The sequence below is a fragment of the Primulina huaijiensis genome, chromosome 1 (genome assembly GCF_012295235.1).
Source record: "Primulina huaijiensis isolate GDHJ02 chromosome 1, ASM1229523v2, whole genome shotgun sequence".
NCBI classification, from domain to species: domain Eukaryota; kingdom Viridiplantae; phylum Streptophyta; class Magnoliopsida; order Lamiales; family Gesneriaceae; genus Primulina; species Primulina huaijiensis.
In genome coordinates, this window is record NC_133306.1 from 18,397,225 (window position 1) to 18,414,116 (window position 16,892).

The window sequence follows — 16,892 nt, forward strand, 5'->3', positions numbered from 1 at the left end:
ATAATTTTACACAATGAGATGCTTTCGAACAAATGATTAAAGTTCATACTTGCTAACCATGTTTCTCAAGTATCCATAGGCTTGACCTGAACAACTTTTCTCCACTAGTATATTGGATAAATGTGACAAGGTTAATAGGTCTTGTAGGCTTGTAACGTTATGCTATGGCTCATGGCTACAATAAAAGGTATGGGAATCAAAATTTGAGAGAAATAATCGAATTTTTTATCATCTTCACTCTCATTTCATTCATCATCACTTTATTGTTTTCTTTCCGATCATATCTTCCATTTTTCATATTTTTCTTTTTCACCACTTTTCGATCCATTCTTTGATTGTTTTTCTTCTTTTTTTGTCTCTTTTTCAACTCCTCTTTGCACATGTAATTCTTTTCTTTTTCTTTTCAAGGAGTACTTGAATCGTTACAACACCAATGAACTTATTTATCTCAAAATTAGGTAGGACAATAAGTGTATAAGCTTCATTAGGTAGTTGTTGTGGGATGTAGATTAGATACAAGTAAGGGCTAATTGTATGTCATTGACACACATCACTTGATTTTTAAATAGGCTCAAAATGGGACACTAGGGATATTTCATGTTTATTTGATAGGCTCAAAGGCTTAAACGGTTCCAAAGATTGCCTAAATCATTCCTATGTCGCATATTATCCGTATTTCGCCTCGAAAAGTGTTCAAGCAAGTTCTAGATTATCGTCAATCCATTAGTCAACTCATACAAACCAATCATATGCATTTTTCAATAAAACATGATATATGAGATAGGTGTATAGAGAAAAAAATCAAGCATCTCAATCTACTCGAGGCTCAATGGGCTAACGAACGATAGTAGCAAGGAAAACAGGCCCAAAGACATTGAGAAAGATTGCCTAGGTCATTTCTGTGTTAGCAAAGGTGTCAGTTAATGTCATGTGAGAAATACTAAAGTTCAGATCTCTATTGTCTATTTAGCATTGCAATGATGTAAATTGTCTCTAAGCATCGATAGTATCAACAAACATGACAGTACAAAAAATTTGTGACTCCTAAGTTATCATGAACACATATATGCATTAAAACCACGATTTCATTTTCATCATCAGCCATACAATGACGTATCCATGACTCTTCCTAACTATTATAGCATGCAATAAATAAGTAAAAGTTTTTTTTTAACAAACTAATCATGCAATGAAAAAAAATTGAAAACTTAAACTCAAAAGTAAAGCGGAAAGCTGACCCCCCAAACTTAAGTACGTGCATTGTCCCCAATGTACATTAGTAAGGCAAGAAAAACATGGGAACACGTACCTCATACAGCGCGCTTCAGGAATCGCTGTCCTCGCCTGACAGCTCAGGCTCTTCCTCATTATCATTCTCAATGTCATCCTCAGCAGGCCCGTGTCCATATGTTGGCGGTTGTGGGAATTGCTCACCCGATGGACTAGTAGCAGGGTAATGCTGTGCAAGCACGCGATTAAAATCGTACACGTACTCCTGGTGCTTGCGTGTCATCCTCAATAGTCTATCTATCTTACGCTCTACCTCATCGAGACGGTAGCGGTCGGTCTGTGCCTGATGTGTGTGTGATGGCTGCGGGACAGGCTGTGACTATGCTCCACTCCCTGAAGCCTCTCCCGGATCATTAGTAATTTGTCTTCTTCTTTTATCCCTCGGTAGTGGCTGAACGAGTGAGATATTTCTTTTTGTGTGCAACAGTGCCTCAATGTCATCCCAAGTAACCCCCGCTACATGACAGAGATCGGTGATCGTCGACGAGTAGGGCATGCTAACAGTAGAGGTGCCCCGAGCAGCCTATAAAATGGACGTCATAATCACTCGGCCTGCGTCCACTGCGATGCTAGTAATGATACAATATACCAACGCTGCCTTCGGCTTCGTCACATCGGATACATTCCCAGATGGCAACAATCGAGACGCAAAAAAGTGGTAAAGTTGTAGGCCTCCCTCTTCAAAGATGTAGCCGGAAATGTGATCGGGGCTCGTTGATTGTTGAGTTTCCAAACCGTGCCCAGCTCACAAAGCGTTGTTATGATTGTATCGTATGGATATGCCTCTCGCATGAAGAGCGTGTACTCATCGGGGTCGTAATTAGGCATCGAGTACAAGGAGTTTATCGTTTGGCTATCAAATGCAACAATCTGCCCCCGAATCTTAACGTGATAACCCTCATGTTTAACCTTTAGATTGGCATAAAACTCTCGTACAAGGGAGATCAATTCGTCTGCTGGCAGTTTCACAAACTCATCCCAATTCATTTGCCTATCATGAACCAGTGTCTCACACCCCTGGGCGCTTTGATTCATTCCTCTCTCTCGCTGCATATTTTTTTCTTGTAGTTTTGAGTAATTTTCAGCAGCAACGGCATCCCAGAACCGTCGTCTATCATAACTGGTAGTAGACGACTCGCCATCCCCAGACTTATTTTGCTTGCTCTTCTTTTTCGGCGGCATTTTTTTTTCAATTCAGTACAAACGGTGCTCAACAACAATTATATACCAATAACTCCTCACACAACGAAATTCCAACAATTGAACACCCACAATATCGATACAATCAATCAATTAACTCTAACATGCAGTATTCAACCTCCAACAAGACTTGAGAACGAATTCACTGGGAACTTTTATCGAACACTTTGCGTAGGCAACTCAATAAGTCAACTGCACCAAATCCCGAACTTGAAAATCAAGAATCGCGATACCACCAACAATTACCTTGTTTTAGAGGCTGAAATTTTCATTGTCTTTCGTCCATGGTCGATTTTGTTGGAGAAGGCTCGTCAAAAATCTTGATCCAAAGGAATTAGGAGTGAGATATGAAGGTGGATTTCACTTGGGAGAGCTTGGTGTGATGTCTTGTGGTCTTTAAAAGGAGAAATTGTGGAGGTGGGCGATTTTTCGGTGGTGGAGGAGAGGAGCCGCGGCGCTTGATCCTTAGGTTTCTGAAAAATGAAGTTTTGGTCCCTTTTTTTTTTTTTTAAAAAAAACACGAACTAGCGCCGCGGCGCTGAGTAAGTAGCGGCGCTTAACTTTCGGCCCCTTCAGCGCCGCAGCGCTGAGTTAGTAGCGCCGCGGCGCTAATGTTTCAAATATATTGTCACTGCAGCGCTGACTGTGTGGCGCCTAGGCGCTACATTTTCGAATAAAATGGTGTTGTGGCGCTGCTTCGAAGCGCCTAGGCGCCTGTTGAGCCCGAGATTAGGAATATTTTCACTCTTTGACACTTCGTTTCATCTAGTACCTGCATAATCAAATATTTATCAATGTCGAACCTTCACTTGCATAATTTGATAAAAATAAAAAAATATTAAAGCAATTATACTACTGAAAATGAAATAAAACAGATAACGAAAACGAAAGCAATAAAAGATAATGGTTGGGTTGCCTCCCAACAAGCCCTTGGTTTAACGTCGTCAGCCCGACTGTCGCCATTTTGCTCAGTTTGGTTTGCTCAACCCAATGATGTTGATATTCCTTACTTCGTTCCTATAGTAGGGCTTAATCCAATGTCCATTCACCTTGAAAGTTCTTCCATCATTGCACCTTAGCTCGATGGCCCCATGAGGATATACTGTTTCCACAACAAATGGCCCTGACCAACACGACTTCAGCTTACCAGGAAACAACTTCAGACGAAAATTGAATAGTAGTACTTGTTGTCCCGGTTTGAGCTCTCTTCGTACAATGATTTTGTCATGCAACTTCTTAGTCCGCTCTTTGTAGATCTTTGCATTCTCATATGCGTCATTTCGGAATTCCTCCATTTCATTTAGCTGCAATTTTCTGACATCACCAGATGCTTTCAAGTCAAAGTTCAACTTCTTAACTGCCCAGAATGCTCGGTGCTCCGATTCCAGCAGCAAATGACATGTTTTACCAAAAACCAGCCTATAGGGAGACATCCCAATAGGCGTCTTGAATGCAGTCCGATAAGCCCATAATGCATCATCCAACTTAATGGCCCAATCCTTCCGGTTGGTGTTGACAGTCTTCTCCAGTATTTGTTTAATCTTCTGGTTGGATGTTTCAGCTTGTCCATTTGACTAAGGATGATATGTTAGTGCCACTTTGTGCTTCACACTGTATTTAACCAAAAGTGAGTTGAAAATTTATTGCAAAAAATGCGTACCTTCGTCACTTATGATGGCTCTCGGTGTTCCAAACTTGGTGAAGATGTTCTTATGGACGAATTTAGCTACAACACGAGCGTCATTAGTATTGGTGGCGATTGCTTCCACCCATTTCAAAAAATAATAAACAGCTAATAAAATGTAGGAATTACCAAAAGAAGGGGGAAAGGGTCCCATGAAATCTATGCCCCAAACATCAAAAAGTTCCACTTCCAAAATATTTGTCAGTGGTAACTCGTGACGCCTAGATATGTTTCCTAACCTCTGGCATCTATCACATGATTTTACTAAGGTATAACTATCTTCAAACAAACCAGGCCAATAAAAACTAGATTACAATACCTTAGCTGCTGTTCGTGATACTCCAAAATGTCCACCATATGGTCAAGAATGACATTTCTCCAGAATTTGATGTGCTTCGACACCCTTCACGCATCTCCTAATCACTTGGTCAGCACACATCTTGTACACAAATGGATCATCCCAAAAAAAGAACTTGATATCATGGACGAACTTTTTTTTCTGATGATAGCTCAAATCTGGAAGAAGGGTGCCGCAAGACAAAAAATTCGCAATATCAGCAAACCAAGGAAGTACAGAATTTACCTCAAAAAGCTGTTCATCCAGAAATGTTTCCTGTATAGCTCCCTCTTCTTTCTTCTTCTCCAGCTCAAGTCTTGACAAGTGGTCAGCCACTTGATTTTCACTTCCTTTCTTATCTTTGACCTAAAAGTCAAATTCTTGTAGTAGCAAAATCCACCTTATCAAGCGTGGTTTTGCATCGTTCTTGGCGAATAGGTAGCGAATAGCTGCATGGTCAGTAAAACATCTACCTTTGTGTCGATCAAATAGGGCCTGAATTTGTCGAAAGCAAACACTACTGCAAGCATCTCCTTCTCAATCGTAGTGTAATTTTGCTGTGCGTCATCCATTGTGCGGCTTGCGTAGTAAATTGCCCTAAACATCTTTTCCCTTATTTGGCCTAAGACAGCGCCCACTGCATAATCACTTGCATCACACATTAGCTCAAAGGGCTCTTTCCAGTCCGGTACTATCATAATTGGTGCAGTCACTAATGCCTTCTTTATCTTCTCAAACGCCTGCAAACAATCATCATCAAATACAAAAGTAGACTCTTTTCCAAGTAAATTACACAAGGGCTTAGTGATCTTAGAAAAATCTTTAAAAAAATCTACGATAAAACCCTGCATGTCCTAGGAAGCTCCTAAGGCAGTGGAAAATGATCTTTACGTGTGGTATCGTTCAACTTTCTATAATCAATACATACTCGCCAGCCAGTTACATTACGAGTAGATATTAGTTCATCATTTTCGTTTCTAACCATAGTTATTCCACCTTTTTTAGGCACAACTTGCACAGAAGACACCCAACTACTGTCAAAAATGGCATAAATTACACCAGCATTTAACAATTTTAGCACCTCACTTTTTACAACTTCCTTCATCGCTTGATTCAACCTCCTCTGATGATCCACATAAACAGTATATGACTCCTCCATTAAAATTTTTTGCATGCATATAGTAGGGCTAATTCCCCTAATATCAGAAATCGACTATCCTAATGCATTTTTATATTTCCTCAACACTCTCAATAGTTTCCCTTTTTCAGCACATGTAAGAGAGGAAGAGATGATTACCGGATATGTCGACTTCTCACCTAAAAATGCATAGCTAAGGTGGCTTGGCAGTTCTTTCAAATCAGGGGAAGGAGGTATTACCTTTGTTTGCTCATGTACCTCCAATTCCTCCAGCGGTGCATCCGTCTTCTTTTCTTTCTGTGATCCATCAAGAGCCAAAAGTTGCTATCTCACTTTCCAATCATCTTCATCAACAGTTCATGTAGCACCTATCAAACAGCTCTCCGAAGGATCCCTAGTTCCTGTACAATCAAGAGACATATATGATTATATAACATCGATGCTTTTACAAGTACTTACCTCATTTGATCCCTTCATGGCTTGATAGATATTAAAAATAACTTCTTCTCCACCAACTCTCAAGGTGAGTTCACCCTTATGCAAATCTATCAATGCCCTTCCAGTCGCCAGAAAAGGTCTCCCAAAGATTAATGGGGTATCACGATCCTCTTCCATATCTAAAATCACAAAATCAGCAGGAAAAATAAATTTATCTACTTTTACCAGTACATCCTCAATGATTCCACGTGGATACGTGAGACTTCTGTCTGCAAGCTGTAAGGTGATAGTATCACGCCCTGAGACCGAGGTTAGTCGACATCGACGTTATTCAACAATCACATGACTTTCATAACATCATTCATAACACATGTATAACCCTGACAAGGAACTGAGATTCCTCTACTTTCAATGGTTTACTGATATCAGTCCCTAATTTTTACTCTTCTAAGGGGACGAGGGCATATAGCAGTTATATCCCCCACCGCGTAAGGGTACGTCATGGTTGGGATTCCCACCCATATCTAGTCGAATCCTCACAGTGCCCAAAACCATACCGTGACTATGCCAAGAAAGGGAGTAGAACAAGAAAATGCGCTCGACCGAATTTCACAAACACGAATAAAAATATGCATAACAAAATTTAATCTTTAAAACAAGCCCACTTACCTTATACTGGAAGAAAACACGAAGAATTCTAAAATCATAGAAGAATCATGCAACCATCACTTCGAAAACGCAGCAGCACCATCGCCCGAAAAATCAGCCGTCTTGAAAAATTCATTGTGCCTTATAAAACTGTTGGATCGGCCTCAAAATTTCACAATACGTTTAAAAGTACGTTGAAAAAATTATGAACGGTGGAGATCGGGCTTGGGTATCTTTTTAACCTGTTCATGTACGAAAAATCGTAGGTATGCTATTTATCGCCTAAAATCTTAGCAGTTTTCTTACGAAGGCTATAAACGAAAAACTAACCGTTGGATTTTTGCTGAAATTTGGATATGTTGTTCAAAACATATGAACGCTTATTCTGAACGGTGGATATTGGATTCCGAGTACCCAAGCGAGAAAAATGAATTTCTGAACTTGGACAGAATTTTAATGACCCGTGCAGAATTTTGGAGATCAAAATTCGAAATTTCAGCAGCACTTCGAGAGCAATTTTCGAAAATTTGAAGTGTTTGGAATGGTGTAAATGTTGAATGGTATAGAGTGGTATTTATAGGCGTGAGGTGAAAATCTTACCATAATTCGATTGATATCCTTCCGTAATTTGGAGATGTTCCTTCCATAAATTTCGAGATACTCATTCCATAAATATTGATATGCTTCTTTGTTAAGAAAAATTCCTCGTATGCAATATTTCCTTCCAATTAGGTTGATATCCAGCCTTAATTTCGAATTTACTGTGTATCTTGCACTGAATTTTGAATTTCATGTATTTATTGACTTGAAATTTCAAATACCATGTATTATTTAATATTTTTGAATTTATCATAACTTCAAAATAAATTCTTATACAAGTCTATAAATAATGATGCGCCCCAAAAATTTAGGGTTTTCACATCCCTCCCTCCTTATTAGAAGTTTCGTCCTCGAAACTTGAGTTTGCTTGACTTTTGAAAAGGTAGGGATATTGCTTGCGCATTTTCTCTTCAAACTCCCAAGTAGTTTTCTCGTTTTGTGTGTTTTGAACATTGCACCTTGACGTAGGGAATGATACGGCGTCTCAGTACTTGGTCCTTGGTGTCCACAATATGAATAGAGACATTTTCATATTTCAGCTCTTCCCCCATATTACCTTTGATCATGAGCGTTTCAATTTCCATAACATGTCCAGGGTTCGAGCTGTATTTCCTTAGTTTGGACTTGTGGATTCTAGACATATCTGATGGTAATTCTATTCTATAAGCCAATGTGTCAATCTCTCCAGAATTTCAAATAGTCCTTTGTACCGAGGTTTCACTTTTTCAGCTTTACTGAATCTAATGATTCTTTCATTAGTGAGACCCTTATACAGGCTTTTTCATCCAATGTGAATTCCATTGGTCTCCTTCTAAGATCAGACTAACTCTTTCGTTGCTCCTATGCAGCCTTGAGTCTGTCTTTAATGATGACCACTTTTCCATTGTCTCTTGGATTAGCTCTGGCCCAGTTATGGCTGTCTCCTCTATTTTTTCGATGTACAGTGATGATTGACACTTCACTTGTTGACATATTTGTCACTTAAATATAAACTCGGTGACCTCTTTTTCATTTTTCTTCGCCAGAAACTTTCTTCCAAGTCCTTATACATCCTTGTACTGACGTGATGGATTGGGAATGTTGACTTATGCGCCTCTTACATCACTTCTTATCGAAGATTGTTGATGTCTGGCACACATAATCGTCCTCTCATTCCTAGGATTCTATCTGGGTCCACTTGAAAATCTGGCTACTTTATTTCCTTGGCTAGTTCTTTGAACTTCTCTAGTGTCATGTCTCAACTCTAATTTAACTTGACTGCTTCTCGGAGACATGGTTGCATGGAGAGTGATGCTAAGGTTATCTTACCCATGTTTGACTCAAAGCATCGGCTACCTTATTTGTCTTGCTGGCGCGATAGCTTATTGTCAAGTCACGGTCCTTGAGTAACTCTATCCACCGTCTTTGTCTCATTTTTAATTCTTTTTGATTGAACAAATATTTGAGACTTGATGGCCAGTGAGTGAATATTTCACACTTGGCACCGTGGAGGTAGTGCTTCGAAATTTTCAAAGCAAGGACCACTGTTGCCAACTCGAGATTGTGAGTAGGGTATTTTTGCTCATGCGCTTTAGTTGACTAGCATGTCTTCCATGAGTACGCCTCTGAGATCTTCTTTTGATGCTTCGCTGTTGATGGTAAAATCCTTGTCCTCAGTAGATAATACCAACATTGGTGTAGATGCTAACTTCTCCTTTAATGTTTGAAAGCTCTTTCACATCTCTCTCTTCAATTGAATTCATAGTTCTTTTGTGCGAGTTTTGTCAGTGATATGACTACTGAAGAGAAGCCAAGCCCTCAATGAATTTCAGCTAATAGCTTGGTAATCCAAAGAAGCTTCTAATTTCGGTTGCGTTCTTTTGTCCCAGCCAATCTAGATTTGCCTCTAATTTCTTTGGGTCTACTGATACTCCTGATTTTGATCTTACATGACCTCATTATGAATGCTAACATTGGGATGTCTTCTGCTCTGACCTTTAGATGATGATAGCATGTTCTCAGGTCAAGCTTGGAGAAGACTTTAGCTCCTTTAAGTTGATCGAAAAGACCGTCTATTATTGGCAGAAGATATTTATTCTTGACTGTGATCTTATAGAGTTCTCTATAATCTATACACAATATAACACTTCCATCATTCTTCCTTACAAATAAGACTGGAGATCCCCGATGAGATGCACTTGACATAAAATGTTTTTTTTTTGTCTAAAAAATCTAAGAATTGTTCTTTTAGCTCCTTGAGTTCATCAGGAGCCATTCGATATAGTGTAATGGAGATTAGTGCATCATCAAGTATTGAATTTATCTCGAAATCTACTTCACAGTCCGAAATTATTCCAAGAAGCCTTTATGGAAAAACGGTCCGAAAATTTTCGTATTACTGGAATATCTTCCAACTTCCGCTCATCTACTTCTTGCACTTTGTTTACTATTGCTAGATAAATTTCTTCATCCAATATTATGGCTTTCCAAGTCTGGGAAACAGAAAAAATTTATTTTTGTTCCTTGGCATTGCCATGGTACCTGATTTCTTCTTGGTTCAGGGTTCAGAGTTTGACATTCAATCTACTATTGCTCGGCTCTTAACTAACCAATTCATCCTTAGGATGGCGTCGAAATCTACCGAAGTTAGTTGAATCAAGTCGGCACTGGATATATGCGAATTGATATTAATTTATTCTATCTTGAAATTATCCCGATTACTATCTCAAAAATTAAAACCCATATAGAATATTGAAACTTATCTCAATATCGATCTATAGCTTATTGACTTAAATCCCAAAAATTATAAACTAATCTTTACCTCAAATAATTAATGTTTTTCTAAATCTTACTTTCATCAAGACCATGAGCCTATCACGCTCTAACACAAAAGATTTCATTGAATGTCATTCTCTTTGAATCATTCTTAGTACCATAAAAGTCAAAACTTATTGTACTATACTTTCCTTGATACGCATCAATATCTCATAAATTATTTTATTTACGTAAGGTCGTAGCCTACTTGTTATCCCAAAATAATATAAATTCCTTAACCTGAGGATGTTTTCTCACAAGATATTCTAAGGTCCTACATATTTAAAGTTAGCACTTCACATTCTTAATAACCCAAACTTAATGCCCACACAGTTAATTGTTAACACAAAATCAACTTCTCTATTAGAATACCCAAAACTTATAATATAATTCTTATATCAACTTTTCTTATATTAGTTTTCATAAATAACCTATCATCCTCGAGTCAAAATTTTCGTATTAAATCAGAAGCTTAAGTCAACTTATCTCTGATAGGTATATTCCCAAAAATAAATAAAAATAGTAATTGTCCTCATAATAAAATTCCATAAAAATTCGACAAGTAGTTCAAGAAAACACGTTGAACGAGATTTTTCGAGAAATTTTCTAAAAATGGAAATTTCGGATATTGACATATGGGTTGAAAAAATACGACGAGAGGATTACAGAACAGTTGACGAAATTAAATTCTAAGCTTCCAACGAAAAGTTATGAGTTCTACAAAACTTTCCGAAAATAGCAAAAGCGCGATTTCGGAGGTCTAAATGAAAAAATTTCTCTTATTCGGACCACGTCTCACAATTAGTTGTGAATATTACTCCATGGGACGTTCCGGAGGAGACTGCATCGGCGCTTTTCCATAATCTGACCCATTTTTTTTCCTAACTAGATTATGAACCTGGCGGCTCTGATACAACTTAAATGTAACAATCACATGACTTGCATAACATCATTCATAACACATGCATAACCTTGACAAGGCACTGAGATTCCTCTACTTTCAATAGTTTACTGATATCAGTCCCTAATTTTTGCTCATCTAAGGGGGATGAGGCCATATAGCGATTATATCCCCCACCGCGTAAGGGTACGTCATGGTTGGGATTCCCACCCATATTTAGTCGAATCCTCACAATGCCAAAACCATACCGTGACTATGCCAAGAAAGGGAGTAGAACAAGAAAATGCGCTCGACCGAATTTCACAAAAACGAATAAAAATATGCATAACAAAATTTAATCTTTAAAACAAGCCCACTTACCTTATACTGGAAGAAAACTCAAAGAATTCGAAAATCATAGAAGAATCATGCAACCGGCACTTCGAAAACGCAGCAACACCATCGCCCGAAAAATCAGCCGTCTTTAAAAAGTCATTGCGCCTTATTGAACCGTTGGATCGGCCTCAAAATTTCAGAGTATGTTTAAAAGTACGTTGAAAAAATTATGAACGGTGGAGATCGGGCTTGGGTGTCGTTTTAAGCTGTTCATGTACGAAAAACCGTAGGTATGTTGTTTCTCGCCTAAAATCTGAGTAGTTTTGAATTTTATGTATTTATTGACTTGAAATTTCAAATACCATGTATTATTTAATATTTTCGAATTTATCATAACTCGAAAATAAATTCTTATACATGTCTATAAATAATGATGCGCCCAAAAATTTAGGGTTTTCACATATAGTGGTTGGTTTGACATCTCCAAGCTCCAATTCCCTGTAAATAGAAAATGACATCAAATTAATACTTGCTCCTAAATCAGATAAAGCTCTACTACATTTAGACCACCAATAAAGCAAGGAATAGTAAAACTCCCTGGATCTTTTAATTTTGTGGTAGCTTTTTTTGCGGAATAGCGCTACATTCCTCAGTCAGCTTCACAGTCTCATACTCCTGCATCTTCCTCTTCTTAGACATCACATCTTTAATAAATTTTGCATAATTCGGTATTTGCTCCAAAGCATCAGCAAATGGTATTGTTGATGTGTATCTTCTTAAAAATCTCTAAGAATTTTGCAAACTGATCATCCAAATTCTTCTTTTTGAACCTCTGAGGGTATGGAAGAGTTGGCTTAAATACTGGAGGTTGTTCAACTTCGACTTCAACTTTGGATCCCTCAGTTTCACCTTCTTCAACTGTCTTCTCACTTTCCACTCTCTCTTTGGGACTTTGTACCTCCAATTCTTTCCCACTCCTTAAAGTGACTGCCTTGCACTGCTCTTTTGGATTAACTTCCGTGTTACTAGGAAATTGACCCATGTTCTGATTTCTCAATGCGTCAGCCAACTGTCCGATTTACGTCTCTAAAGATTTCATCATGGCTCCCATATTTCCTATGTGAGTCTCAATATTGTCAAGACGAGACTCAGTCCTTGCCATTCTTTTTCCAGATTCAGCAACCAAGGTTCCCACTAAATCCTCAAATGACGGCTTTCCTTCTCTCTTTGATGTATTGAACCCCGGTGGAGAATTCAACACATTTTTATTATTCGCATATGAAAAATTTTCGTGATTTCTTAAACCAAGATGATAAGTATTAGGGGGAGAGTTACCTCGATATCTTCCAAATCCACCAAAATTTCTGTTGTTGATATACCGAGCTTCTTCGGGAAGAGATGGTTCTTCAGTAACAATCGATGGATCCTCAATTTCTGATGTGCTCACTTTATTCATCGCTGCTATTTGTGTGGTCAATGCAGATACCTGTGCAGTGAGTGACTTAATAGGATCCACATAATAAATTCCAGCTGTACTCTTTACTCCTAATCTCTCGGATGGCCACTGGTAGCTATTTATAGTCATCTGCTCAAGCAAGTCATAAGCTTGCTCAGGAGATTTGGCGAAGATAGTGCCACCTGCCGCTGCATCAACTATTCTTCTTGTTTGCCCATTTAGACCGTTGTAGAATAATTCAATTTGCACCAAGTCTTCGAAGCCATGGTTCGGGTACTTTCTCAACAATTCCTTGTATCTTTCCCATGCCTCGTACAACTGCTCAAAATCAGTCTGCCTGAAAGTGCTAATCTCAATCTTCAACTGTACAGACTTTGCAGGAGGGAAAGTATTTTGCTAGAAATTTCGTCACCATCTCCTGCCATATCGTGATACTTCCCAAGAGAAGCGATTGAAGCCATCATCTTGCTTGGTCCCTGAGAGAAAACGGAAACAAACGCAATCTAATAATATTATCAGGAACATTATTAATTTTTACCGTATCCATTATCTCCAAGAAAGTCCTTAAATGAACGTGAGGATCAGCAGTGGCAGTTTCTGCAAATTGGTTCTGTTGAACCATATTTATCAGTGCAGGCTTCAGCTCAAAATTATTGGCGTTGATGGTTCCTCGAGCAATGCCAGAATAATGAGTGTTGATCACTGGTCGGAAGTGATTTCTGATAGGTATAGTCTCCGGTAGATTGTGTCTGTCATTCTCTCTGTGTTCAGCCATTGCTTGGATTTCGTCTCTTCTTGCTTTTCTTAATCTTCTCGCAGTTCTTTCGATCTCCGGATAAAAAATAAGCAAGTCAGGGCCGTGCGATCTTAGCATGCACTGTCAAGCAGAAAAAATGATAAATCAATAAATATAAAATAAAAAACTATAAATTAAAATCTAGACTAATTGGTAACAATACTGATATAAATTCACATTTTGACACTCCCCGGAAATGGCGCCAAAAACTTGTTGGGTATTTTCTTGATTGCTCGCAAGCGCACGACGTCAAGTTATAGTAAAATGTATTTTTGAGTACAAGTGTCGATCCCACGAGGAGTGCGTATATGAACGTATATCAATGTTTGTAATTAGAATAATCCCGACTTTATCTAGAAAATTCAGTAAAATGCTTGGGTTGCTTAAACAAATTAATTGAAAAAAAAAGAATTACTTTAATCATCGAGTTGACAAGTAACAATGAGAGAAGATATATAGAAAAATGATTTCACTAAGTTTATACGATAATTAATTCTCAGTTAAATTTATATTCATAAATTCCAATAGTTTAACGGCCAAGAACACTTAATTATTTTATTCTCCCTTTCCCAAGTGATGAATAAAATGTATCATTCAAATATCGATTCAAACATTCCTAATAAGAATCTAAATTTAGATGATAAATGCAAACAATATTCTTACTTAAGCCTCGCTAAAGTTACACACCTTCCGAACGATATAAACATTCAACGATGTGTCTCTAATGATCTATAATCCTAGTCCCTCTCCCGAGTTGTAGAATCAGTAAAATAAACCCAGAGAACACAATTAAACCAAAACGGAATTCAATCAATAAACCACCACGTTAAATCATCATATCAACAAAGCTACGTTCTCTAGACTAGAAAACTAGTTCATGACGAATTCTAAAAAGAAACAACACATGTTTAACGTTTCAGACATCGCAACACAGTAAAAGATAGAAGTGAAAGAATAAATGACAAATCAGAAGTTTCGTCTCTGTCCCCAGATCCGTCGTTCTTCGTATTTGCAATTGATCTTTGCCTTCCGGATCTTCGTCTGTGTTCGCTCCTGCTCTCTTACTCTCTTTTTTCTCCAAAAACGACGTCCTCTTCTTCTGAACCCATCCTTTCTTTTTGTTTTTTCATCCGGGCCTTAAATCGAGGCCCATTTGATTTCAACTCGCCGCCATTAGCGCCGCGGCGCTGGGTGTGCAGCGCCTAGGCGCCCGTCATTCGTGAGTGTGAGCGCAGCGGTGCTGGTTCCTTAGCGCCTAGGCGCTTACTCTTCGGCAATGAGGCGCCGCGGCGCTCGCACAAATGCGCGCTGCGGCGCGGGTTGTGGCTCTGTGGCTCTCATATTTCGCAGTTTCACGTTCAAAAATACCTCCGATTGCTCTAAACCATCAACTAGTTGTTTATTCCCTGCACGACACAAAAACAACAAAAACAGGCGTAATTCTGTCCGAAACCAACATAATTCAAATGGATTAACTCATAAATTAAGTGCAATTCTTGCACTTATCAGTAATATATCATGTTTGAATGAATTTGTTCCAACTATGAAAATCTCTATTACACTACCAAATACTAAGTAAAGCATTTGTTAGGAAAAATCATTATAAGAGTATTTTATTGTATACGCATTCAAATTACATGATGTCCCATATATCACGTATTATGGGTACAAGTACATGTGATCTTTTTCTTTTAAAGTTGGCAAATTTAGATTCATTTAATTTTTTTAATGATTATTAAAAAAAATTAACCATTTCTATTTGCATAACTTTAAAAAATAATTATATAAAGTGTGAATTTAGAATAATATTACATACCTATAACACATTGTCGATATCACTTGATGAAATTCTTTTATGTGTTTGTTTTTTAATTTCTAATGTTTATTCGGATGGTAATATGGTTGCAAATTATCTTTAAAAATCAAATTTTCAACTTAAAACTCATCATAATTTTTAAAAAACATAAAAATTATTGCTCTTTGAACGTTTATTGTCTTATATTAGTTGGAACTAGGGGTGTAAACAAATCGAGTCTATTCGCGAGCTTTTTGCGTCAGTTCAAAAAATATTTGATTTGCATTCGAGCTTATCGAATTCGACCCAAACTCAAATATATCTGAACTTTTTTTAGCTGAACTCGAGCTCAAATTATTTTGTTCGATAGTTTGCGAGCCTTAATATTTTATTAAAATAATATAATTGTAAATTAAATAAATAAATTTGAGTCTTTCGAGTATTTATTTTTTTAGCTGTAATTCGAATAGTTTGTGAACATATTTGAATCATTTGAACCGAACTCGAAGTCGAGGTTTAATTCAAGACAAAAGTTTTAAAATTTTCGAACTTCGAATTGAGCCCGAACTCGAGCAAACTAATTTGAACCGAGTTTGAGCTTTCATATTTTTGTCATATTCAACTCTATTCGGTTCTTTTACACCCCTAGTTGGAACATAGATTATTATTTTTATGCGAATTTTTTTTTTGAAACGCCTAATTCATTTTTCTTTAAAATATACTAGGAATTTTTTTCTTCCCCTAAGCTTTCGGCCGAAATATATGAATATATATAAATATATAATTTTGCATCATTTAAAATAACTCACCAAATATTTTACTCAAAATCCAAAACACATTGCAAAACTTAGAATCATCAACCACAACTTAAAACTAACATTTTCCAAAATAAAGCGTAAACTCTTTAATCCTCTCAAAACCACTCAAAAGCATAAAATTCATAAACTTCATCAAAATCTTTAAAGTAATATTAAATAATATAAGTGCGAAAAAACTAGCAAAGGGCATCGGGTTATGTGCACAATCAGCCCAACTAGTTCAACTATTAAGTCCTCCATCATCAACCGAATCATTTTCACTAGCATCGATCACACCTAGTGAATCTATTGACTCAAAAAACCTTAACTATAATAACAAGTAATACATATACATTCACAATCAACAGTGAAAGATATTTTTAATAAAATAGCTTTTCATGAACATGCATACTTTAAATCTTTTTTCCATTCATCATATCCTTTTCCCTTTCATTATATACGCATATGTTTTCCTTTTATTGAAATCAAATCATTAATTGTGATTTTCGTTTCAGCTTTGATCGATGGATCCATCTATGCATAACCATGGTACTAGGCGACAGAGACATCAGCGACACTCTCACCCGTCAACTGAGCCTTGACCTTACAGAACATCTTATAATCATATCCTTTCATATTAGTCACAATCAAGTCACCTCCTTCAACCTTTCATTATATTCATCACTTATAAAAACTAATGCATA

The 16,892-nt window shown here is 37.4% G+C and overlaps 1 protein-coding gene across 1 annotated transcript; it reads right to left on the reverse strand.

Moving 5' to 3' along the window:
• Nucleotides 1-3,458: 3,458 nt before the first annotated feature.
• On the reverse strand, nucleotides 3,459-6,264 carry LOC140971970 (uncharacterized). The gene is made up of 6 exons (XM_073434445.1): nucleotides 6,109-6,264; nucleotides 5,809-5,973; nucleotides 5,440-5,634; nucleotides 4,985-5,251; nucleotides 4,758-4,877; nucleotides 3,459-4,064 (listed from the first exon to the last, which is right to left on the reverse strand). Exons 1-6 carry the CDS (start codon nucleotides 6,262-6,264, stop codon nucleotides 3,459-3,461), a joined length of 1,509 nt encoding a protein of 502 aa, XP_073290546.1.
• Between the last annotated feature and the right edge of the window lie 10,628 nt (nucleotides 6,265-16,892).